This window comes from Hyaena hyaena, unplaced genomic scaffold, assembly GCF_003009895.1.
Source record: "Hyaena hyaena isolate Hyena2069 unplaced genomic scaffold, ASM300989v1 scaffold_771, whole genome shotgun sequence".
NCBI classification, from domain to species: domain Eukaryota; kingdom Metazoa; phylum Chordata; class Mammalia; order Carnivora; family Hyaenidae; genus Hyaena; species Hyaena hyaena.
The window spans coordinates 307,949-331,765 of record NW_024081402.1 but is presented as its reverse complement, the minus strand read 5'-3'; the positions used below and the strand labels follow the sequence as shown (position 1 = coordinate 331,765).

The 23,817-nt window shown below is 42.5% G+C and overlaps 1 protein-coding gene across 3 annotated transcripts in view; it reads right to left on the bottom strand.

Moving 5' to 3' along the window:
- Positions 1-23,817, bottom strand: part of ATP10A (ATPase phospholipid transporting 10A (putative)) — a 188,480-nt gene that overhangs the window by 19,340 nt on the left and 145,323 nt on the right. For all 3 annotated transcript variants that reach the window (XM_039218643.1, XM_039218644.1, XM_039218645.1), the window contains exons 6-12: positions 23,176-23,306; positions 21,452-21,704; positions 17,810-18,027; positions 15,701-15,895; positions 12,654-13,248; positions 4,967-5,070; positions 4,747-4,873 (exon numbers count right to left, since the gene is read on the bottom strand). In XM_039218643.1, coding sequence (XP_039074574.1) covers positions 4,747-4,873; positions 4,967-5,070; positions 12,654-13,248; positions 15,701-15,895; positions 17,810-18,027; positions 21,452-21,704; positions 23,176-23,306 — 1,623 coding nt within the window. The remainder of the gene's footprint in view (positions 1-4,746; positions 4,874-4,966; positions 5,071-12,653; positions 13,249-15,700; positions 15,896-17,809; positions 18,028-21,451; positions 21,705-23,175; positions 23,307-23,817) is intronic.

The following is a 23,817-nucleotide window of genomic DNA, read 5'->3' as shown; positions in this document are numbered from 1 at the left end:
ACTCAGAAAAACAGCTAGGGAAGGATGTCTATCTCAGCATGAAAAATGGCAGAGGATAAAGAAAAATCTCAGGGGACAGTCCTTTAAAAATTATCAAGAAACACAGTGTCTTTCTTCAGCTCTCTAAGGTAGCTTATTAGTAATGTAATCTGTGTGACTCAGAGTAAATGCCAGCTCTCTACACTCAGCCTTGGGAAAACCTGGCATTTTGAGTGTTATAACAAAGGCAGGTAGTAGGGTTCAAGTGCCAATATGCTTCACTGTGATGAAATGTCAGGTGGCTTTTCATTGGAGGGGAGAAGATTTCACCAACTGAGGAGTTTCAGATGACATCTGGAAACACAAACAGGAGTGCTGGGGAAGGTGCACAGAACATTGTTCTTTGAATTTAGGCTCTTGGCCAGAACATTATGGAAAAGAAAATTTCAAGAACACAGTATAAATGGTGACCCTTCCTTTGTAGTTCTCTGATGTTACTTAATAAAAGAACCTAAATGACAAGATTTAGAAAGGGGTATTTGGCTTTGGGTTATTAAAAATATAAACCGTTTACTACACACTTCTCAAAAATGAATCTGAGAAGCTGGAGCACGGTGACTGTGGATAAGGCTATGGTAAATCCTAAGGTGGTGGCTTTCCCATTCTCCAGCTCAGGCTTCATCATCTGAACCATAAATATTTTGGGCTACAGGAGATGTGAAGTATTTAACAACCAGCTAACAGGAGGGAAGTTGATTTGCTGCATTTTCCCATTTCTGTGGTGCAAATAAACGCACCTTAGCTGATGTGAAGTGACCAAGAGCATCAAAAACCTATGCCCATCGCCTCCCCAACTATTTTTCCCTTCTCCTCCCCCATGGTCCTCCATTAAGTTCCACCTAGTCCTCCTATACATGCAAACATACGGTAGCTGTCCTCTGCCTGACTTATTTCGCTCAGCATAACACCCTCAAGGTCCATCCATGTTGCTACACATGGCCATATTTCATTCTTTCTCATTGCCATGTAGTATTCTACATCTTGATAAACCACATCTTCTTGATCCATTCGTCAGTTGATGGACACTTAGGCTCTTTCCATGTTTTAGCTATTGTTGAGAGTGCTACTATGAACTTTGGGGTACATGTGCCCCTATGCATCGGCACTCCTGTGTCCTTTGGGTAAATTCCTAGCAGTGCTATTGCTGGGTCATAGGGGAGTTCTAGTGTTCATTTTTTGAGGAACCTCTACACTGTTTTCCAGAGGGGCTGCACCAGTTTACATTTCCACCAACAGTGGAGGAGGGTGCCTGTTTCTCCACATCCTCGCCAGCATCTAGAGTCTCCTGATTTGTTCATTTTAGCCACTCTGACTGGCATGAGGTAGGATCTCAGTATGGTTTTGATTTGTATTTCCCTGATGAAGAAGGATGCTGAGCATCGTTTCATGTGTCTGTTGGCCATCTGAATGTCCTCTTTGGAGAAGTGTCTGTTCATATCTTCTGCCCATTTCTTCACTGGATTAGTGATGGGCATGGAGGAGGGCACTTGTTGAGATGAGCACTGGGTGTTATATGGAAACCAACTTGACAATAAACTATTTAAGAAAAAAAAAACCTATGCAAAATTCCTGAAAATTTATGTGAACAGCAAACAATGACTGCAAAATTTCTGAAAGTGTATGAATAGGCTCTCAACAGCAGGTATGAATAGACTTCAGGATACTGCTGGTGCCCACTGGGGGCAGTTCACTGATTCATCTCAGAGCCATCTAACATACCCCTGGAGAGAAGCATCCACCTCAGGATGGATGACGTGGAATGTGGCTGAGTAAGGATTCTGAAAAACTCTACCAGCCAAGACATTGACCAGGCCCCAACAACAACGACAACAACAACACTAACAACAACAACTGGAACAGGGATAAGTAGAAAATTCTACTTTTAGATGTTTACATAGTTGCCCAAGTAAAATTACAGAATCCAAGCTAGAAAGCAATTCCTTTGAAAAAGATCTAGGAAGGTGAGTTGCTTTCAAGTTCAGTATGAACTTAGGGTGTTCTAGGGTTGTCAAAAATTCAGGAAATGTTAACAAAGATACAGCATGGGGAACAAGGGAGGTAATGGATATCTGGTGACCAAAAGGAATTTATAGAAGAGGCCAGCCAGGCTGTAACAAATGTGGAGGATGTAAGACTCATTGCCACATGCTGCTAAGCATGGGATCCTGTGCCTGTATCTCGCTCAGTACTCCACTACAGCCCCTCTGTGCACCCCACAGGATTATTACCCAGCAGTAGAAAACTGAGATGTCAAAAAGACAGTCACTTGCCCAGGCTCTCATGGCTAGTAAGTGATAAAGCCAGGACTGAACAACCAAGCCAATGCCCCTAGACTCTGAAAGAAGGAAAGGTAGGAGTGAAATAATACAGGTGAAGGGACAGACTGGGGACTCATAGCCAAATCCTCAAACAGTTAAGGTCTTACCCTCTTGAAAGGGGAAGAGATTTTATCTGCATTGCTCCAGAGGGTGGGACAAATGCCCACTGTAAGAAGGAACTGGGAAGGCAAATTTTACTCTATTCAAGAGTCAGAGCTCTCCAGGGAAAGTGTCCCACAGTGAAGAGTCAGAAAAGTTAGACAGGCACAACCTGTCCTCAGACCAGGAGGACCAGCAGGATCCCCCCACGTCACCCAAGGGTCTTATCTCTCTTGGAGAAGCATGTTCTAGATGTGAACAGTCTATGCTCAGTAAATCAAAATGTGGCAGACTAGAAAAAGCTGTTTCCAAGTATTTCATTTAATTAATTAAGCAGGAATACTGCTCATGATGTCTCTGGGCCTCTGGATCTTGGGCCTTTTTTGATCAGTGCATGTCCTCTTATAGGATATCACAGGCAAAAAAGAATATCATATAAAGCGTGTATATTGTGCTATTAAATATATTAATTAGATATTATATTAGGTATGCATATATAGATATGAAGGTAGCCCAATTCCTTTGTTCAGGGAACAAGGCCAAATGAATTACAGCCTTTCTGTATTAAATGAAGAGATGAACTCCAGTTTCTCCATGCCCTAGGTATACCATCTGACTACCAGCATTACAGGATGGGGTACGTGTATATACAGCATGATTACAAATGATGTGGTCACAGAAGCACACATAGAAAGACTCAGCTAATTTAATACAAACCAAATGTTAAATATTTTAAATATTAAAATAAATACTTTTACAAATACTAATATGAACACAGTAGCAAATAGCATTTTAGTAAAAATGAGCTCATTTTCTTTTCAACCAAATTGAATCTATGAAATATTCATATCCAGATGGCCAATTGACCCATGAAAAAATGCTCAACACCATTCATCATCAGGGAAATACAAAACAAAACCCCAATGAGATACCACCTCACACACGTCAGAATGGCTAACATTAACAGCTCAGGCAACAACAGATGTTGGCGAGGATGAGGAGGAAGAGGATCTCTTTTGAACTGCTGAGGGAAATGCAAACTGGTGCGGCCACTCTGGAAAACAGTATGGAGGTTCCTCAAAAAATTAAAAATAGAACTACCTAAAGCCCAGCAAACTGCACTACTAGGTATTTATCCAAGGGATACAAGTGTGCTGTTTCAAAGGGGCACATGCACCCCAATGTTTATAGCAGCACTATCGACAATAGCCAAAGTATGGAAAGAGCCCAAATGTCCATCAATGGGTGAATGGATAAAGAAGATGTGGCATATATATACAATGGAGTATTAGTCAGCTATCAAAAAGAATGAAATCTTGCCATTTGCAACTATGTGGATAGAACTAAAGGGTATTATGCTAAGCAAAATTAGTCAGAGAAAGATAAATATCATATGACTTCACTCATAAGAGGAATTTAAGACACAAAACAGATGAACATCAGGTAAGGGAAGCAAAAATCATATAAAAACGGAGGGGGACAAAACATAAAAGACTTTTAAATATGGAGAACAAACAGAGGGTTACTGGTGGGAGGGGCTAAATGGGTAAGGGACATTAAGGAATCTACTCCTGAAATCATTGTTGCACTATATGTTAACTAACTTGGATGTAAATTAAAAAAATAAATTAAAAAATAAAGAAACATTCATAAGACGTAATGTGCAGCCATTTATGGACTCCAACAATTTCTTTTTGTCTTAGGGGTAGGAGGTGGAAGGAGTTCCTTCAAGATCAATGGTTGAGAAGCCTTGTTCCTCATGTCTATTTCTCAAAAAAATAGTGGGAAGCAGTGTTTAAGGGGAGGCAACTCAGGTGTTGTCACTGGGTGTCTGGTGGGACAGTACATGGAACATCAAGAAATGGGCCATGGAGGGGCGGCTGGGTGGCTCAGTTGGTTAAGTGTCTGACTTCGGCTCAGGTCATGGTCTCACAGTTCGTGGGTTCGAGCCCTGTGTCGGGCTCTGTGCTGACAGCCAGCTTAGAGCCTGGAGCCTGTTTCCAATTCTGTGTCTCCCTCTCTCTCTGACCCTCCCCTGCTCATGCTGTCTCTCTCTCAGAAATAAATAAAACATTAAAAAAAAAAAAAAAAAGAAAAGGGCCATGGTGTGAATGTTCAATCAAGGATGGTTGGTCCTGGGAGCCATGCTAGTATCAGGCCAGGCAATTCCTTAACCAAGGTTTGCATGTGCAGAGCTGCCAAAGACTAGAGCCATGTCACCTCACTATCCAGAACTGTCTCTGCAAATTTCATAGTGCTTGGCGCAATTCATGCTCATGTGCATAATTACCCAACAGATGCAAATTCGTTTCCAAGCGAATGGCAGACTGGAAGAGAAGCTCCTCACGGTTGTCCAGGGAGGATTCTGCTTCTAAGTGGCTTTGCAACCAACAGGCATACTCTTCTTCACTCAGAACCTACATGAGACACAATGATGAATCCCATGCAGGCATTGAGCACTGTGGGGGCAGTGGTCAGCATGTGCACTTGTGGAAGGGGCATACACTCACCCTTTTGGCGATGCACAAGGTGCGCAGACCTTCCACTGCATACAAGTTGAGGTAATTCTGAGTCTTGCTTCGGATTTTCTTTTGATGCCTTCCTCTGGCATCGTCTAGGTTGGTATAGAAGCAGAAACACAGATGAGTAAGAACAGAGTCCAGCAGAATGCCCTGAAGCACTCCATTAACCTCAGGTAGCTTTGCACAGTGTTGAAACAGATCTACACATGTAGCTGATACAGAGGAGAGGTCAGCACCACCCTAGACATTCTAGCCTGGAAGCTCTCCTCACCCAGCTTTCAGGCAAGCATCCCATGAAAATGGCCACATTTTTAAGGAAGGTCTGAAAGTAGTGACACTCACAGACACAGAAAGGGGGATAGTGGTTGCCAGGGGCTGGGAGAAAAGAAGACAAGAGAAGTTGTTCAATGGATAGTTTATTTTGCAAGATAAAGTTCTGGAGATGTATTGTAGAGCAATGTGAATCCATTTAACAGTACTGAACTGTACACTTACGCAGATGGTAAATTTTATGTTATGTTGTTTTTTACCACAATTAAAAAGCTAAGAAACTAGCTATCTTCTTGTGAGACTTCTCCAAACATCCACCCTTTTCTGTTTCTAGTAGACACAGCTGAGCACATTTACTGATTACTAGACTACAGAGGTGCTGACTTTGAGCCTCACACAGCTTGTGGTATCCATGACAAGGTGACAAACACTTTTGTAACTCTAACATTTTCTTGGGTCACCAATTATGAGTGGGAAGGCATTAGGCACTTTAGTTTGTGCATGATAAAAGTATATTATGACTGTGTTTCAGGACCGGTGAGAAAGAAGTGGAACACTCACTTTTCTGCAGTGTTCTAGCTGGCTGCATTTAGAATTACATTTTGTTACAATTCATTATGCAGGGATGTCACAAGAGCATCCTACCCCATGAGTTACTCCAACAATCTCCTGTGAAACCTCTGCACCACTAGATGCATCTTGTGTCTATATCTTCACTTGTGAATAGTACACACTTTTCACATAAAATTTAAGATAAAAGCTGTTTTGTTGTTTTAAAAATAAGCACATTATATTTTTGACTGTTACTAATGACCTCTGTTGAAATGAGCTCATAAACAAACCTTTATTAGTGATCTGGTATCCTTTGGTCCAGGAGGTGCACATAAATGAAGGTACATAATCTTCCAGTTTGTGAAAAATTGTACTTTAGCAGAAAGTGCAGTTTCTATCCCCAAAACACTAGTAGTGTTACCAGACAGAATATAAGATGCACAAATAGCACATAGACATACTTTTATTGGGGCGCCTGTATGGCTCAGTCAGTTAAATGTCCGACTCTTGATCTTGGTTGGCTCAGGTCATGATCTCACAGTGGTTCATGAGACTGAGGCCCGCATGGCGCTCAGAATTCTCTCTCCCTCTCTCTCTGCTCCTTCCCCTACTGTGCGCACACACACTCTCTCTTTGAAAATAAATAAACTTAAATAAAAAAGACATACTTTTACTAAAAATATGTTGTTCATCTGAAACTCAAATTAACTGGGTATTCGATATATTTTGTTTGCTAAATCTGGCAACTCTATTTATCAGTAGTGAGGCTCCTACTCTGGGGAAGGTTGTCTACTATCTGAGTCAGGCCCTGGACTAACTGGACCTGGGAGAAACACTTTCACCTCTTAGGCATGTGCTCTCCATAAAGAAGATAGTGCCCTCATGGGTCTAAAACATTGGTTCTGGGGCAAAGAAGCCCAGAAATAATTTTAATTACACATTTAAAACATATTTAGGCATAGCATAAAGCACAGATATATATACAGCACATGAACAAATATACAGCACATCTGTGGCATTAAAATGTCATGGGAGGAGTAATTAAAAATGTCTAAAAAGGCTGCTAAAATAGGGATCAAAAAAAGAAAGAGAAAGGAAAAAAAAGAGAGAGAGCGAGGAAACCCTAGATTACTTTGTTTTAGGAATTGAAATTTCCTAAAAAAGATGACACTCCAAAGATGACATCTTAATTATGACTACCATTTACTCCTGATACTGTGATATTCTTAGAAAGTGATAATAACATTATTCCAGATGCTGACTGTTCCTTGACTAAAGGGATCTGTCTGAGAGGCTTTAGAATTAAAATAATAATCATAAAGAATTTCAGTTCTCCAGAGAGGAGAGAGGAAGAAGGCAAAGGAACAGTGTAGAGGGGCTGTGCCCAAACATTTGTCAAAACAAACAATGGAAAAGAGGAGGCAGGCTGGGCAGCTTGGGATTCTGGATGAGTGTGCGATCACACAGGCAACCACACTGAGCTGTTTCTGTATGGGATCACAAAGAGCAGGGCCTGGGAAGAGCTCACCCAGCCCTGCAGAGAAGCGGTGACTGCCCTGTCTTGTCCCCTCCCTCCTCCAGACTTGAAGACATACATCTCTGCCACTTGAGGTAAGACCCTGCTCCTGATTCTTACATGAATTCTCCATTATAGATTCCCATTACACCAGTAGCTGGACAGTCACTGGGAAGAACCAATGTCAGGATCTGTAGGATTGGCTTTTTGTGAATGCTGCAATACATCTACATTCTGGTGGAGGGGCCAGGATGGTAGAAAGAACTCAAACTGAAAGCAGACAAGCATCAAGGTGCTAGGGGCACCTAAAAACAGTGTATTTGGTGCTGTCCTAGAAAGTACACCCATGGACCCCCAGAGTTATACAGTCATCCTGGCTCTCCTGCACTGATCTTAGACTACAGGCATTGTAACATTCACATTGCATTTTCAGTGATATTCATGCAGTGTCGGACTCTTCTGATACTCTAGGCAACCCAGACCCTCTGTGTCTTTTCTTAGAATGGTACTAGAAAGAATTCTGTATTGCACTGCAACATAGCCACTTGGGTTAATGGAGCAACATCATGAGCAGAGATGTAACCAATGGTACCCAGCATCTCCTGGTGGAAGGTGGCAGCCTCAGGGGTACAGAGAGAAGGTCCCTGCAACCACATCTGAGTGCTGGGGGGAAGGATTGCAGGGCAAGCATAGTGTCAGACAGTAACATCTCCTGTTAGTTAAGACCCATGTCACTGACCTCAAGACACAACAGGACTGAGAGGAGCCCTACCCCAGCTCTGGCCAAGCAGTGCAGATGGACACTGAAGCAGGGTCCCCACCAGTGCACTGCTGGCAATAATCAGGACCCTGTAAAGAGGACCTCAGAGGAAAATGTCCACTCCTACTCATGATATAAACATGTATTTTTAAAGTGCATAGTGATACTTCCATTTCCTTATATTTCTGTTTTGTTATGCTTTTGACAAATTTTATAAGGAGTTTCATCTTAGTAAGATGACAAAATAAGGTGAAATTTGTCCCTTGTTCATGCATTCATTTATTGATTTATTGAATAGCAGCAATGAATGAGGCCCATTCTCGGTGGTAGTGGGCTACTCTCCATCCTTACTCTTGGAGGTGGGGCAATCTGGAGTTTGTGTCTTAAACACCACACAAAGTGGCAGCTGGACCAAACCTCAAGCAAATGAATCTTAAGAGGAAGGAACCAGAGAGAAGGGAAAGGGACCTAGTTTATACTCTATGCTTATATAACACCAGATACTGGGCTAGGGGTTTGGACAGAGGCTTCCTATGGGGTCAGTATCCTGATTTTTTTTGCAGATGGGAAACTAAAGTAAAGAAAGTGACTCTTCCAGGGTCACTCCAGCTCATAAATGTAGACCTGGAATTTGAACAGAGGTCTGTAGGTACCAGAGTAGGGTACAGACCCTGCTTTCTACCTGATCCCCCACAATTTCTAAGACTTGATCATGTCCTGAGTATATGACACTCCCTCCAACACAGTCACATTAACTATTAGTGTAGCCTCATGTCTTTTTTGGTAGAAATGTTATATCTCTTTGAAGAAAGATAAAGATCTGAAGTAATCCAGAGGATAATACTAGTGTCTCCACCTTACTTTATTACCAGGGTACAGGTACAGTAGCTTGGACACAATGCTCTACTTCCTGAGGACAGGTAAAGTGCTCTTCAGGTATGCTCTCCACACCCCAACCACCCATAAAGTACAAGTTGAATGATTTATACATAATACCAGGGTGTCACCAGTGGATAACTTCAGGTTGACTCCAGAGCCATCCTATAGGTCCTGTCTTGGGAAATCAATGGAGTCTCAGAACATCCTGAATCTTTAAAAAAAGTTTTTAAAAATGTTTTTATTTATTTCTGAGAAAAAGAGACAGCATGAGCAGGGGAGGGTCAGAGAGAGAGGGAGATACAGAATCTGAAGCAGGCTCCAGGCTCCGAGCTGTCAGCACAGAGCCTGACGTGGGGCTCGAACCCACAAACCGTGAGATCATGACCTGAACTGAAGTCGGCTGCCCAACTGACTGAGCCACCCAGGCACCCCAGAACATCCTGAATCTTAAGTTGCTGGATGTCTACATGTAGATCTTCCAAACCTATCTGAACCACACACTGCTTGGAAATTCCTTGAGTAAGGTGGAGAGCTAGACAAATTGTCTATTTTTAATCTGCCCCTTGCAACGTCATGATTTGGACAATGTGTCACTAGAGCAATGTCATTCTTTTACTTGTCTCATCTATGGTGCAATAGATGAAAGGATTTGCTTCTTCTCACCTATAGTTAACTAGATATGGAGAGTAATTTCTTCCCAGAGATCGTAGTAGATGGAAAGTAGTAGAAGAGGTGAGCGCAGCAGCAAAGCTACACTGGGGCTGAAGGATCAGGTGAAGGGCGCTATGAGGTTCCCCAGCCTGCTCAGTCTCTCCACAGGCCCTTGATCTTGAAATTGATTATGAGTGGTAGGAGTTGTTTGTTTGTGCTTTGTCTAGAAATTTGAGACTACTTACTCATATAAAAATGTGGTCTGCCAGCAAAGCACAAGTGTGGCAACTACCATACTTGCCCAGCTCAACAGGGTCCCTTCTCTCTATGGTGAGCCCCATCTACCACCCTGTCCTACCCCTGTTTGCTAGTGTTACTCCCGGCTTTTTATCTTATTCATGACCCACTTTATATGGTTAAGTCTGAAATATAGTGGTCCATTAAATTGTCTTTAATGAAAAGGACAAAGATGATTTATTTTTTTACAGTAGAATTAAATCTACTCAGAAAATTGCCATATCTGTTTTTCTTTTGTGTGAATGCAAAATCAAATTTCAGAATGAAGAAGGCTCAGAGAATGTATTTGGAAGCTTTCCTTCCTCTTCTCTTTTTTAGAATAGGTTGAGGACAATTAAGTACTAACTCTTCTTTAAATGTTAGGCAGAATTCACCTATGAATAAATTGGTCCTGGATTTTTATTTTTTTGTAGTGTTTTTATTACCAATTCAATTTCATTACTATTAATTGGTTTGCTTGGATTTTTAATTTCTTTCTGATTGTTTTAGAAAGCTGTATTTTGCTAGGGATTTATCAATTTAGTCCACATTGTCCAATTTGTTGGCATATAATTTTTGGTAGTATTCTCATAATCTTTTATATTTCTGTGGTGTCAGTTGTTACTTCTTCTTTCTTGTTTCTGGTTTTAATTTGGGTCCTTTCTCTTTCTTTTCTTGATGGGGCTGTCTAAGGGTTTAGCAATTTTGTTTAACTTTTTCAAAGAACCAGTTCTTGGTTTCAATGATGTTTTTCTTCTTCTTTTTTTTTTTTTTTTAACATTTTTTATTTATTTCTGAGAGAGAGAAAGAGAGAGAGACAGAGAGTGTGAGAAGGGGAGGGTCAGAGAGAGATGGAGACACAGAATTTGAAACAGGCTCCAGGCTCTGAGCTAGTTCTCAGCACAGAGCCTGATGTGGGGCTCGAACCCACAAACCGTGAGATCATGACCTGAGCCAAAGTTGGCCACCCAACCAACTGAACCACCCAGGTGCCTCTACTGTTTTTTTTTTTTTTTAAATGTTCTCTACATCATTTATTTTTGTTTGGATTTTTATTATTTCCTTCCTTCTACTCCTCTTGGTCTCTGTTCTTTTTCTAGTTCCTTTGGGTACAGTAAGGTTAGATTATTTATTTGAGGTTTTTGTTGTTTCTTGAGGTAGACCTGTACTGCTATTTATTTCCTTCTTAGAACCACTTTTACTGCACCCCATAGGTTTGGGACCATTGTTTTCATTTTCATTTGTTTCCATGTACTTTCTGATTTCTTCTTTGACTGCTTTGTGGACACTTCAGTTACTCAGAATCCTGTTGTTTAGTCTCCATGTGTGTGTTTTTTTCAGGATTTTTTTTTTCAATAAATGGTGAAAATACAGGACAGCTACATGTAAAAGAATGAACTACTCTGACACCATACTCAAAAATAAACTCAAAACGGATTAAAAATCTAAATGTGAGACCTGAAACTATGAAAATCCTGGAAGAGAATACAGGCAGTAATCTCTCTGACACTGGCTGTAGCAACATTATTCTAGACATGTTTCCTTACACAAGGCAAACAAAAGCATAAAAACTGTTAGGACTACATCCAAATAAAAAGATTTTGCACAGTGAAGGAAACCATCAACAAAACAAAAAGGCTGCTGAATGGCAGAATGAAGGTGGCTCTGGGAACGCAAAATCAGCCTGTGTCCACTCTAGCACAGAACCCCTGGGGTGGAAAGGCAAATCCTGCCCTCTGGTAGGTTCTCCCCATGAAAAGCTTTCCAAACTGTTTTTGGAGCCACGTTTGCAAACTGGAAGGCAATAGCTCTGCTGTGGGAAAACGATTTCCTGTGTGCAGAGATCCTAAGTGCACTTTCTCACAACGGAATGGTGTTGGCCTAGAAAGCCAGGAGTCCCATTTTGAGGCACTGAAATCATGGCAAGAGGACCACGGGACATAAAGTATTCCCTAGCTCCATCCAGTGTACAGGGTTTCACAGCAGATTGTACCTAGAGCTGTTTCCAGAATAAGGAAACAGATAAGGAGACTGTGGAGGTCAGGCAGCAGAGCCATAGCAGGTACCCTTCCATATGCCAGCAGTATCCTCACCTCCACCCGGTCTCCTTCACCTAGATATGTACTCCTTAATCCTCCAAGTACAGAGAGAATGGTGACCAGGTTTACTGATAGGGACCTAGGCCATCCCCCACCCAAAGCCTAGAAGCATGTGTCTAGAAGGAGGTACAAACAAGCCCTTTTGCTGGATAAAGGTCTACTCTCTACACCAGTGGTTTTGATTTCTCTTTTTCAACACAGAAGTTATATGGCAGTCTAGTATTCAAAAGAGGCCAAAATGGAGCTGCTCAGCCTGAAGTTGGGACAGAGAGGTTAGCAGCCTCACTGTGACCTGAGGCAGCTCCACAAATGGGCTACAAACCATGACCTGGATTCACAGTTGCCCTGGTCCAGGCAATCACAGGGCAGGAACAAGCCTTCTGAACTTCAGGTCTAAAAGTTCTTGACTTCCATTGTCCAGATTTAAAATGATGCTAGGCCTCACCAACCCCACTATTCTGAGGTGAGTTCAGGCACTGAAGCCCTCCATTCTCAGTCCTCCAGTGCATTCTAGTCTAAATCTCTCAGAGTTTGGGGTGGGAAACAGAGGAAGGAAAGGGTGATCCAGAGAGGCACTCTCTGATAGGCACTGCTTTAGAAAAGGCTTAATGAAAATCACTTTACTCATGGTAATGGACTGGAGATGCGGCCCAGAGGAGAGGAGCTGGATACCTGAGGAGCAAGGCAGTAAGAGGTCCATGACTACGGAGTCAGCTCCTTTGGTGTAGACATTGATCTCATCGGTGAGTGGGTGCCGGATCACCACTGACATCCTCTTGCGAATGGAGTCGAATCCCAGCGTGTGCAGGAGCTCAAAGGTGAGCCTGCCCAGGTGGGGCAATTCCACTGACACCTGGTCATGCAACCGGTCCACCAGTGCACAGTTGTAGGCCCGTGCAGCATACACAAGGGCTGCTTCGTCGGGGCTCTCGGCCTCATAACGCAGCTCCCGCTCCTGCTCCCGCTCCTGCTCCAGTTCCAGCTCCTGCTCCTGGGAAGTGTTCTCCGGGGCCAAGCTGGCAGCCCCACTGCTATAGCCATTGCTGGCAATGGGTGGGGCTGGCTGGCCCAGCCTCTCCTCCAGCTTGAGCAGCGTGCTGTCATTGGACAGGGTGGACAGAAAGTTGGACCCTGACTTGTGGGTGGTCTTGTTGGTGGCCAGGCTCCCGATGCTGCTGCAGCCAGAGGTCAGACGGCTGGGTGAGAACCTTCGTAGGAAGTCTTCTATTGTCTTCACGGGGGACTTCACCTCCAATCTCACCCTCACCTGCAAGAGAAGCAGTCAGAAGACAGCGAAGGTGTGTCTAAAGGCTTCACCCCAACTACCACAGGGCACTCCTCTACTTCCCCAGTGGGGGTTCGGGCATAGAATTCCCAATTCCCAGATTTTGGGGAGGGCATGCACTAAAAACTGCAACCAGAGCCAACACTGATCTTCCTTGAGAACACCCTTTGGCCTCTTACACTTCACTTAAACAAAGATTCACCATATACATGGAGGCCCTGGACTGACTCAGGGGACTCAGGCCCATGGTGCCTGTAGGCTTTGAGACTATCCTTTGCTGGCTGTCCTGTCCCCACACTGCAGTGTCCCATTGTTTTGCAGAAATGGCTCAGAAGAGGATGCCTGTCATTGCCTGGCATAAAACCCAGGCTTTATTTTTTTCCACTTGCAAAAAACATTTAACAGAAGACCAGTTGATACAGTCCTTTGAATTATTTGTAGATAAAATTTAAATAACATTCCCAAACCCAAAAGAACTTTTCTAAACAAATTAAATGCATGGACAAATTCAGGATTGAAATCATTTAGCTCACTTTTTTAAGTCACGATAAATTATATATCTTCTAACAAGAAATGAAAACAACAAAATGACAGTTACACACATTTGCTAAAGTTCTAAAAAGCTCAATGATGGAGCAATAGCATTACTTCATTTAAATGAGTACTATTCACTAATGGTGGCATAATATACCTATTTTAACTTTCTGCCAGAAAATGGATTTAGAGCAAAAGTAACAATCAAAACACTGAGCTACAGTTAGCCTTAAATTTTCATAATTTTGCCCATATGTCCAAAGTTGTATATTATACAATAGCCTCCAGAAAAGTCAGGTGTGTGGTCAAGCAGGGCCCATAGGACCAACTTTGATAAAGATGCTTCTTCTTTGTTCCTATAATGACTTTAAATGTGCTAACATCCAATGGGGAGATTCAAGCAGCCACACGAGTTCCTGCTGGCTCCAGGTACTCTGAAGATATAGCACTCACTAATATGTGAGAAGAGAAGCACATCCATAGACCTGTTCATTTGCAGTCTTGGGGGGGCGGTGATTAAATATTTTGCTCCCTATATGGAATGCACTGTGTATGTGACAATCATCACATGCCTCAGGTTATGTTGCGGTCCTTCTCAGTGACTCAGTAATTGCAACAATGCCTCAGTTTGTCAGATAGGTTCTACTAGAAAGAATCCTCTGCAGGGATGCATGCCAGAGGGGCTGAGTATTAGGTGGTACTAGGTGGTGGAAGAACCCAAAGGCCAGATGAGGGATGCTGAGGCAGCTAAGAGGTGAGCTGCAGCAGAAAGCAGCTCCTGACTAGGGCAGACAGAGCAACTGTGTGGTCTCTGATTGGTGGGACCTTGTCTACTCTGGATCTACCAGGCCCACTGGGGTTTCTGCAGGCCAGTGTGGCAGAAGCAAGGGCACAGGGGGTGCTGTATTACTGCCAGATAGGGTGCTGCCAAGAGAGAGCAGAGACCCCTTGTTCAGCCCACATCATACACCAATGGCTCCATCAGTAGAACCTGGTAAAAGGACTGACCCAGGAGGGAAAGGGGTCTCAGAGGGTAGAGGGTTGAGAGGCACGTCTATGGCATGCATCTAGCCCTAGAACACTTTTATTCTTATCCATTTAAAGTTGCCTCACTGCATTCTGCACGTGCATCCTTAGGTGCACACTATATAAGCATACCTCCAAGCCCACTTGGAGGACTTTCTGAGAAACACCTGGGTTATAGAGGACCTGTTCACACATGAAATTCTATTTTCTTTAGAGAGAACCTTGTTATAATAAGGTCATTAATTATTATTAATAATAATCCCAAACAAAAATCAACTTGGACTATTGCTATGTTTCCACCATCTTAAGTAACCTCTCATCAATTCTTGACCACTTATCCTTGAAAGACGATGTTAAAAGCTTTAATATCAAATACATTTATTGTGTGCCAAGCCCTCCTCTGAGCCCTTTCTCTAAACTCCACCACTGCCCTCATATCACATAAGGCACAGGAGGGGAAGGCTTGTCCAAAGCCACTCAGCTGGGTGGTAAAGTCAAGATTCAAGTCCAGGTGATTTGTCTGGGCCTCAAGCCTGATCTGTCTACTTTCCTGTGAGAATCTGGAACCCTGAAGCTCTGTGTAGGTTGTGTAGGGCAGCCTCACTCCAGATCTGGCTATTATGAGCCCCAACCATTGTGGGACGAAGTTGTCTGCTCTCTCCCACTTGGCCCCCAACATTTTATCTGCCTATGGTAGCCTGGGAATGGTGCCACAGAACCAGTGAGCTGGCCTACCCCATATAAAGCCCCCTGCTACATACCCTTAAACCTGAGAGGTAGTGTAATCAGTCCTGCTGGAAAGGGCAGACTGACAACAGTGGGGCCATGCTGAAGGTCAAAGGTGTTGGCTTCACAGGGATACTCTAGAACTTGCCTTTTGTCGTGGCTGATCCGGAGATGTGACTACTACTGTGTTGCAGATGGTGAGGGCGATGAAGAAGTCAAACACATCAGAGAGCTCTGGTGAGAGGTGGGCCAGTGGGTGTTCCTGGTGCCTTGCGATGGCCAAACACCTGTCACATTCACTCACCTTCTCAAACAGCTTTGGGTCAGGTGTAATGTCTTTCTCCTATAAGAAAATGGAGGCTGAGGGGTGAGTATAACCCAGGGACCTGCCAAGAATACTGGTGTTTGACTGTTTAAAGCACCTTGGTTTTATTTTAAGTTGTAAAGATACCTTCATCTGACTCATCTACATATGCCATTTTACAGTGATGACTTACACATAATTTTAACTGTATAAGAATATATGACATATATGAAATGAAATGGTTATATTCTTATATAGAACATTTACATGTTGTCATTATAAAATAATACAGCTAAGAATATATATTAATATAACATATCTGACTCAGAAAGACTTGAAAAAGAGAAGGGAAAATATAACAAATCTGTATCAACCACCTCATAGTAATATGTACTTGATACACATGCTTCTGTGTATCTAGAATTTTTCTAGACACTTACACTATACATAATCAAATGTTTTATACATTTTCTTTTGATATAAACCCAGAAGTGGGATTGTTGGATCACACGGTATTTCTATTTATAAGTTCCTGAGGAACCTCCATACTGTTTTCCCTAGTGGCTGCACCAGTTTACATTCTCACCAATAGTGCACAAATGAGGGTTCCCTTTTCCCCATATCCTGGCTGACACTTCTTGTCTCTTGTTCTTTTGATGATAACCATTCTAACAAGTGCGAAATGATATCTCATCATGGTTTTGATTTCCATTTCCCACCTTAAAATACAACATGGTATGTCAATTACATCTCAATAAGAAAATTTATACATAAATTGTGAGTTTCCATTTTCCCCAAAACATTATACACAGTTGACCTCTGAACAATGCAGGGGCTGGAGTGCTGAGTCCCCATGCAGTTGAAAAATCTATGTATAACTTTTGACACTCCCAAAATTAGCCTGCTACTGACAAGAAACCCTACTGATAATATGAACAGTGGACTAACACCATATTTTGTATCTTATATGTATTATATACAGTATTCTTATAATAAATTAAGTTAGTGAAAAGAAAACATGAAAATCATAAGGAATATATAATTATAGTACTGCACTGTATTTATTTTTTAAATTTTGCATGTAAGTGGACCTGCACAGTTCAAAATCCCGTTGTTCAAGGGCTAACTACAGTCTGATCTTTTCCAGGCTTTAACAATCATTTGAAAATATAAGTTTTAGCAACTTCAAGATAGACATACCATGATTCATTTGGCCATTCTTTTATCATTGGATACATTTTTTTTAACTGATAAACTTCTATGCACAGAAATCTTTGACTGAATCACTAAATTTCTAGGTCAGAAAGTTTGAATATTTCAAATACTTTTGGACCCATATTGTTACATCAATGTCAGAAAAGTTTGTTTCAACACAGTGCTACTCCTGCCAGATGTGAGAGCCCACCTCCCAAGTGCCTTGTGTAAAACCACCAATCAGCAACCACAATTTAAATGCCAGTGTCTATTTAGATTTCAAAAGCCACAGAAGAATGAGACCAACATGGAATGATCAAAATGGATTTCCCTCTCTGTTCTTAAAACATTTTAGAAGTGAAAGCATCTTTTAGAAACTATTACTCGCTCACTTTTGGAAATTTCCCTGACTGATGAGGATGGTCCATAAATGTTTGGGCAAGGCAATAGAGAAAGAAATTTATTGGATTTGGGCTCATCTAATTAAAACTTTTTTTTTCTATTAGGTTTTGCTTTTTCACAGTTGTCATCTTGCTCTGTTGTTTTATTCATTTCATTTGGCAGGACAGACTCCCTCTCCATCACCAGCAATCCCCCAGCAGTGTGGGGAGAAGGTGTTGGCCACACAAGTTCTGTTAACTGAGTAGAGCTAACTCCCCAGCAACAGCTCATTTGTATTATTACATACAGATGAATGGAGGCAAGAAAAGGTGGTATTGCCCCAGCATGGGTAGCTGCTGTCCTCTGAGTGGGACTCACCATGGGGCTGCTGAAAGCCGTGTGCTTGGACAGCATGCTGGCCCGCTTGGCCTCTGCCCGGCTGCCTGTGCGCCGATGTGACTTGGTGCTCTGGCTCCTGTGCATGACACGAACGCTCTGATGGCTTCCAATGCTGCTGCGCTGGGGCAGCGAGCCCCCTCTGGGCACTGCCTCTTCCTCCTCTGAGTCTGCCTCCTGGTACCTGGCCAGACGCTGGGCTGTGGGTAGAGGCACATGGCATAACCCATCATGGGGAGGCTAGGAAAATAAAACTGATTCAGAGCACTCGCCACCATCACTCTCCCAAAGGCAAAGCCGCATTTAATGAGTGTTTCCACTGAGATGGAGGCTTTATCTGCACCTATAGTCAACCTCATGAGGTTGATATTCTCATCCCCACTGCACAGATGAGTAGACTGTGGCTCAGAAAACTTAAGGACCTTGCTAAGTACACAAGACTCAGGAGAGTGGAGAGGACACCCAGGTCAACATAATGCCAAAGCTCAGTTCCTATGCATTTTGGCACAGTGGCCATCCAGCTTCATAGACAAGTAAGGTGTGGACAGAGATAGATTCACATACAGCCCCTCTATTCAGGACCTTAGGTGTGATAAATGCAGTTTGAGCAGCAGACAGTGGGGACAAAGGCAGGGCAGTAAGGCCTCACCCATGGGGTAGCCAGGTTCCAGGCTTTGCCTTTTATCCCAAGGTCATGAGGCCACCTGACTCACAAGGGCTGTCAGGACAGATCACAAGTTGAACATCTGCCCTCCAATCACACAAAAATAATGGTTCTCAGTCTGTGCTGATGGTGCTTTCCCATGCTCCTTGTCTAGGGTCAGGTAGGGAGTGCGTATTATCTGCATTCACCCTGTATGGATGAAGCTCTACCCAACAGAGAGGCTAACGGTCCTTGTGGGGTTGCACAGAGTAGATAAATGCCACCAGGGTATAGACCCAGGAGGCAAAGATCCATTGAAGATGACCTTGACTGCACTGTTATGCTGGAGACCTTAGCAGAACATTGCCAGCAAAAATCTGTGTGGCCATGTGGCCACTCAGTGAATCATATGAAGTACATCTGTGCTGTTTCTTGCTAACGAATGGCTCTAAACACATTTTTTTCTGACTTTGCCCAGTTTTAGTTCAGCTTGTTTCATCATAGATGAGCAAGGAGGCTATTCATGAGGATGATTCATTCAAGACAAGCAATTACTAAGAACTTCAAGGGCAAGTCCAGTGCTGAGTGTGAGCACAAGGTATCTTAACACAATTTGGCCTGCATAAGGAACAAAGAAGGGCCTTCCAATCTGGGTATGCCTGTGGCATTGGTGTGTCCTGTGAACGAGGCCTTATATTTAGCATCTTTCTTTAGTAAGATTTTTCTTTGGGGATGAGAAAAACAGAGATAAGGCAAGATAAGCCAATCATGGTCACAAGGCTCAGCAATTGCAACGCCAGGATCCCACTCAGGGAGCTCCTCACTCCAGAAACAAATCTCCTCCTGCACGTCCCACCCACTCCTGCTGACACAAGTCCCAGTTTGGTGGTGAATGAAGAGCAAGGAAGAACAAAGCCTGGACGCAGTGCTGTCAAGCTTCTAGGCTTGCACATTAGGAGCTTGGTATCACCCTCTCAAAGGAGACATCTGCCTGTCCTAGTCTCCTGAGAAAGTAGTCAGATGTTAGCCTAAATGTAGCCATCCCTCAGACCACTGTTGAAGTAAGTGACTGTGGTCTACAGTGATGCAGCAGTTTCTGACCAACAGTGGCCTGAGCAATGCCCTCAAAGTCCCTGGGGAAGATAAAGGCAAGGAGCAGGTGATGCCTCATTCTGGGCACACAATGTCACCAGAACAGGAAGTCAGAGGGCCATACTAATAGTCTCCATGGCTGGTTCAGATATATGTGAACTGGGCTCATCACACAAAGCCAAAGCCATCTGAATTCATTTTACTAATGAGATCTGAAAGGTCAGACGACATGAAGTAACAGCTAAAGATGCTCTTGGCCCCAGGTGTGTGACAATGACTGATCACAGAATTTCTTTCAAACATGCAGTAGAGAGGCCTGGTTGTTTTAGTCTTTACGAGAAATGCTTTCCTGTATCTCCAGAGGCAGTGCAATCCTTTGGTTTTATAATAAGCATCTATTTTCTGTAATCTTAGTTGGGATTCTGCCTATGGAGCCTCAGGTCCAGCTGTGACCTGACTTCAGACCTGGGTCTCTGGCTCCTTTACAACTAGGCTGAACTCTGCCTTCAGGAGGGTAGAGTGCAAGGGGATAGGTGGGCACAGTCACTGATCGTTTACTTTGGATGGCAAATAAAGTGTTAAATGTAGTGTATAAGTTTTTTTTTTTTTTTTTAAATTTTTAAAAATTTATTTCTGAGAGAGAGAGAGAAACAGCATGAGCAGGGGAGGGTCAGAGAGAGAGGGAGACACAGAATTTGAAACAGGCTCCAGGCTCTGAGCTGAGCTGTCAGAACAGAGCCTGACGTGGGGCTCGAACCCACGAACTGTGAGATCATGACCTGAGCCGAAGTTGGAAGCTTAAGTGACTGAGCCACCCAGGCGCCCCATATGTAGTGTATGAGTTTGTATGTCTTCTGTTTAATATAATTAATTTTATATAAAGGGCTAATTATGATATCTGCTAATTATATTAGTGGATATCGTAATTCTTTGTTTTATGAAACTCACAAAAGTCCCATGCTTTCTAGAGATCTTTGCTATCATATACTCTCATAAAGAAGTTTCCTAATGATGCCCACATACTGACTGCTGTTCTGTATTTGCTACTGTTCCTGTGGCAAGACTTCTTTCATGTTCTTAGAAGCTGTTATAGGAAGCAGAAGGAGTTCTGGTTGCAGAGCTGATGGTGCCTCTCAGAGGCTCCATGGCTCTACAAACACTAGTGTGGCACAGGAACCCTTCTTATGGTGTCCTTTCCTGGCTCAGGTGGGTGGCTGGTTCTAGTCACATCCTCAACTTATGAAGTGGAGAGCTCTCCTATAAGTTCAGGTAAGACAGAGGCAGCAAAGGATAAGGAAAGGAGAAGTGGGAGGAGTAACCTCCTGTAAACTTCAAACAGGAGTAACATTTTTTTCCAGCTTCCATGAACATCATTTTCTAAGGGGAAGACTATAGCATTTTCTAAGGGGAAGACTATAGAATTACCCAATGCCATTCTGAGAATTTTTAGCTAATAACAAGAAGATCGATGGGTGACAACGAAAACATCTCTTCATTCTTGCCATGGCAAAGAGACTGCGTACCTCAGAAGGGAGTTCCTCAAGAATGCCCTTCTTGGTTCTCTTGTCTGACAGAAAACAGGTGTGAAAGCAGATGCCCACCACACTAAGACACTGCAGTGACTAGGGCACTGTCAGCAATGTGGAATTCTGTATTTGCTTCTATAAATGTTGCCAAACTTCAGTCTTCTGGTTGTTCTAACAGCTTTTCTATGTTTTATTATCTCTCATAAATCAGCAATCCCTGAAGCTTAGTGTGTGTGTGTGTGTGTGTATGTGTTTGTGCATGTTCACGTGTGCATGTATGTGCACACAGGCACATGTGCATGCAGCTTTTCTATAGCAGCTACCTCTCCAGCCAAGACTAGGAATTCCTACCTCCAGACTCACCATTTGCATCATGGGAATATTCTATGCCAGACACAGTGCATCTTCGAAAAACCATCTTATTCTCAGTTAAAGTGCCAGTTTTATCTGAGAAGATATACTGTATCTGCCCTAAGTCTTCTGTGATGTTCAGAGCTCGACACTGCAGCTGTGAGTCTGTTTCTTCATCGTACAACTCTGTATCTTGATTAATGAAGTACACTTGGCATACTTTAACAATTTCAATGGAAACATATAAGGAAATTGGGATCAAAACCTAGAAGACATAAAGCATACAGATGAACAACTGTGAGGACCAGGGAGCTTAGAACTAGTCCAATCTATTCAAATGACTACAACCACAAGTAAGTAGGGACTATACTGTACCTTTAAGGGCTTAACCAGGTTGGTTTAGAGTCAGTAATGGAAAAGTATTAGGATTGGCAAAGAGTTTAAACTAGGACAGCCTATGGTGTCACTGCAGAGCGGAAATCCACTATCGTGTCTGGAAGAATGGTAACCATGGCTTGGATAGAAGCAAGCATTTTCGTATTACTAAGTTGTGCTTGAGAGAAGCTAGGAAAGGAAAGAGAAGAGAGAGGGAGGGAAAACAAAAAACAAAAAACACATGGCACAGTCAGAGTCCTCATAAGCAAAGTCACCTTGCACCACAGTGGCAATTGGCCCCCAGGCTCTCCCAGGGCTCCTGGCAACAAGGAGCTGCCCATCCCGTGGATACAACCCCACAGTTCAGAAGAGACAGTCTTTCCAGAGGCTGGTTGTGTTGAGGGACAATTTCTGTGATCTTGTACGATACGGAGCAAAGGAAATAAGGCTTTGAGAAGAATATTCACAGTTATACATTGACAATTTAAGAACAATCTTTATGAAATCAAGGTTAAAAAGTTTTTTTGAGTAACAGTATTGAACTAACCAGACTAAAAGACTAATTTGGAAAGTTAAATAAGTCTGTTTCTGTTTTATGAACACATGTGATAAAAGACAGCAGAGCTCTCCTCATAGGCAAAGGTTAAGCAAATGTCTTCTGTTCACTTTGCGTTCCTAAGATGTCACTCACTGCCCCTTCCTCACTCTTAAACAGGCCTTTTGGGTATAGATTCTTAGTGACAAGAAGCTGTTCACCAGGCATGTGAACTAATAATACTAATGCTAACAGTAATAAGGATAATAAAAACCAATGCTGCAAAATGCAATGTGATATCCTGAATTGAATCCTGGAACAGATAAAGCACATTAGTGGAAAGACTAGTAGAACCTGAAAGATGTCTAATATTTAGTTCATGGCAAAGTACAAAGTTGGTTTCTTGCTTTAGACAATGTACCATGGTAATGAATCATGTTCATATCAGGGGAATCTGGGTAAGGAACACATGGAAACTCTCTGTACTACTTTTTTGTAACTTGTCTTTAAGTCTTAAAATTATTCCAAAATAATATTTTCAGGGTTTAAGAAGTAATTGAATGGAAAAGTAAAACAAACACAATTATCAAAAAACCAACCCCCTAAAGCCCAAAGTTTTAGGAACAGCAATGGAGAAAGTTAACTTGAAAAGCACCCAAAAAGACCCCATAGAAAAATTAGGTGGAAAAGATGTAACACATTAGGCAGGTATACTTGTGATCCTCCCAGATGCAAAATTTATAAGGAAATTATCAGCAGAGTATGATGACTTCAAGTTTTTACCAGAAAAGTAAAGCAATTATCGTATGGTACTTAGTACTGTTACCTGCAGAACTATTATCATTGTCAAAAACGAGTAAACTGCAGCTGTGACTGGGGATAAAGAGCTGCCATCAGACTCAGGGACATCAAATAATGATTTCTTCTCTTGATACCGTCGTACCCACAGTCCGTGTCCTATAGCAATGTTCAAAAAGAAATGTCATTCATCCAATGTTAAAATAGGACATTGCTAGTACAAATGAAAGCAAAACTTCAAGACTATTGACATAGGCACATTTGGCCTCATTAGCCTGCCTTGCCACATAAAAAGGCAAAAACACATTGCTGGAACTGTTGGCACCAACAATCAGACTGCTAGAAAGCATATCTTCCTCATATCAGACGTTTCCCATTGCTGACACTGAAAAGCATAAGGCAGAAACTGGATATGTGCTGGCAGCTATCAATGGGAAATCCCCAAAAAGATTTTCCCAACATGTGGCTCACAAAACACCAGTCTTGTAATTTGGCCCGGGATACTTTCCATTATTAACCTTTGCTACAGATTCAAAATGCACATATCATAGACTCCCAGAAGCCAATGGAAATGCACATTATTTCATTAACTGGGTTCCATACCTATCTGATAACAGAAACCCTTTTCATGGCCCATACACCTATGTCTTTTACCACTGAGCTCCATGAC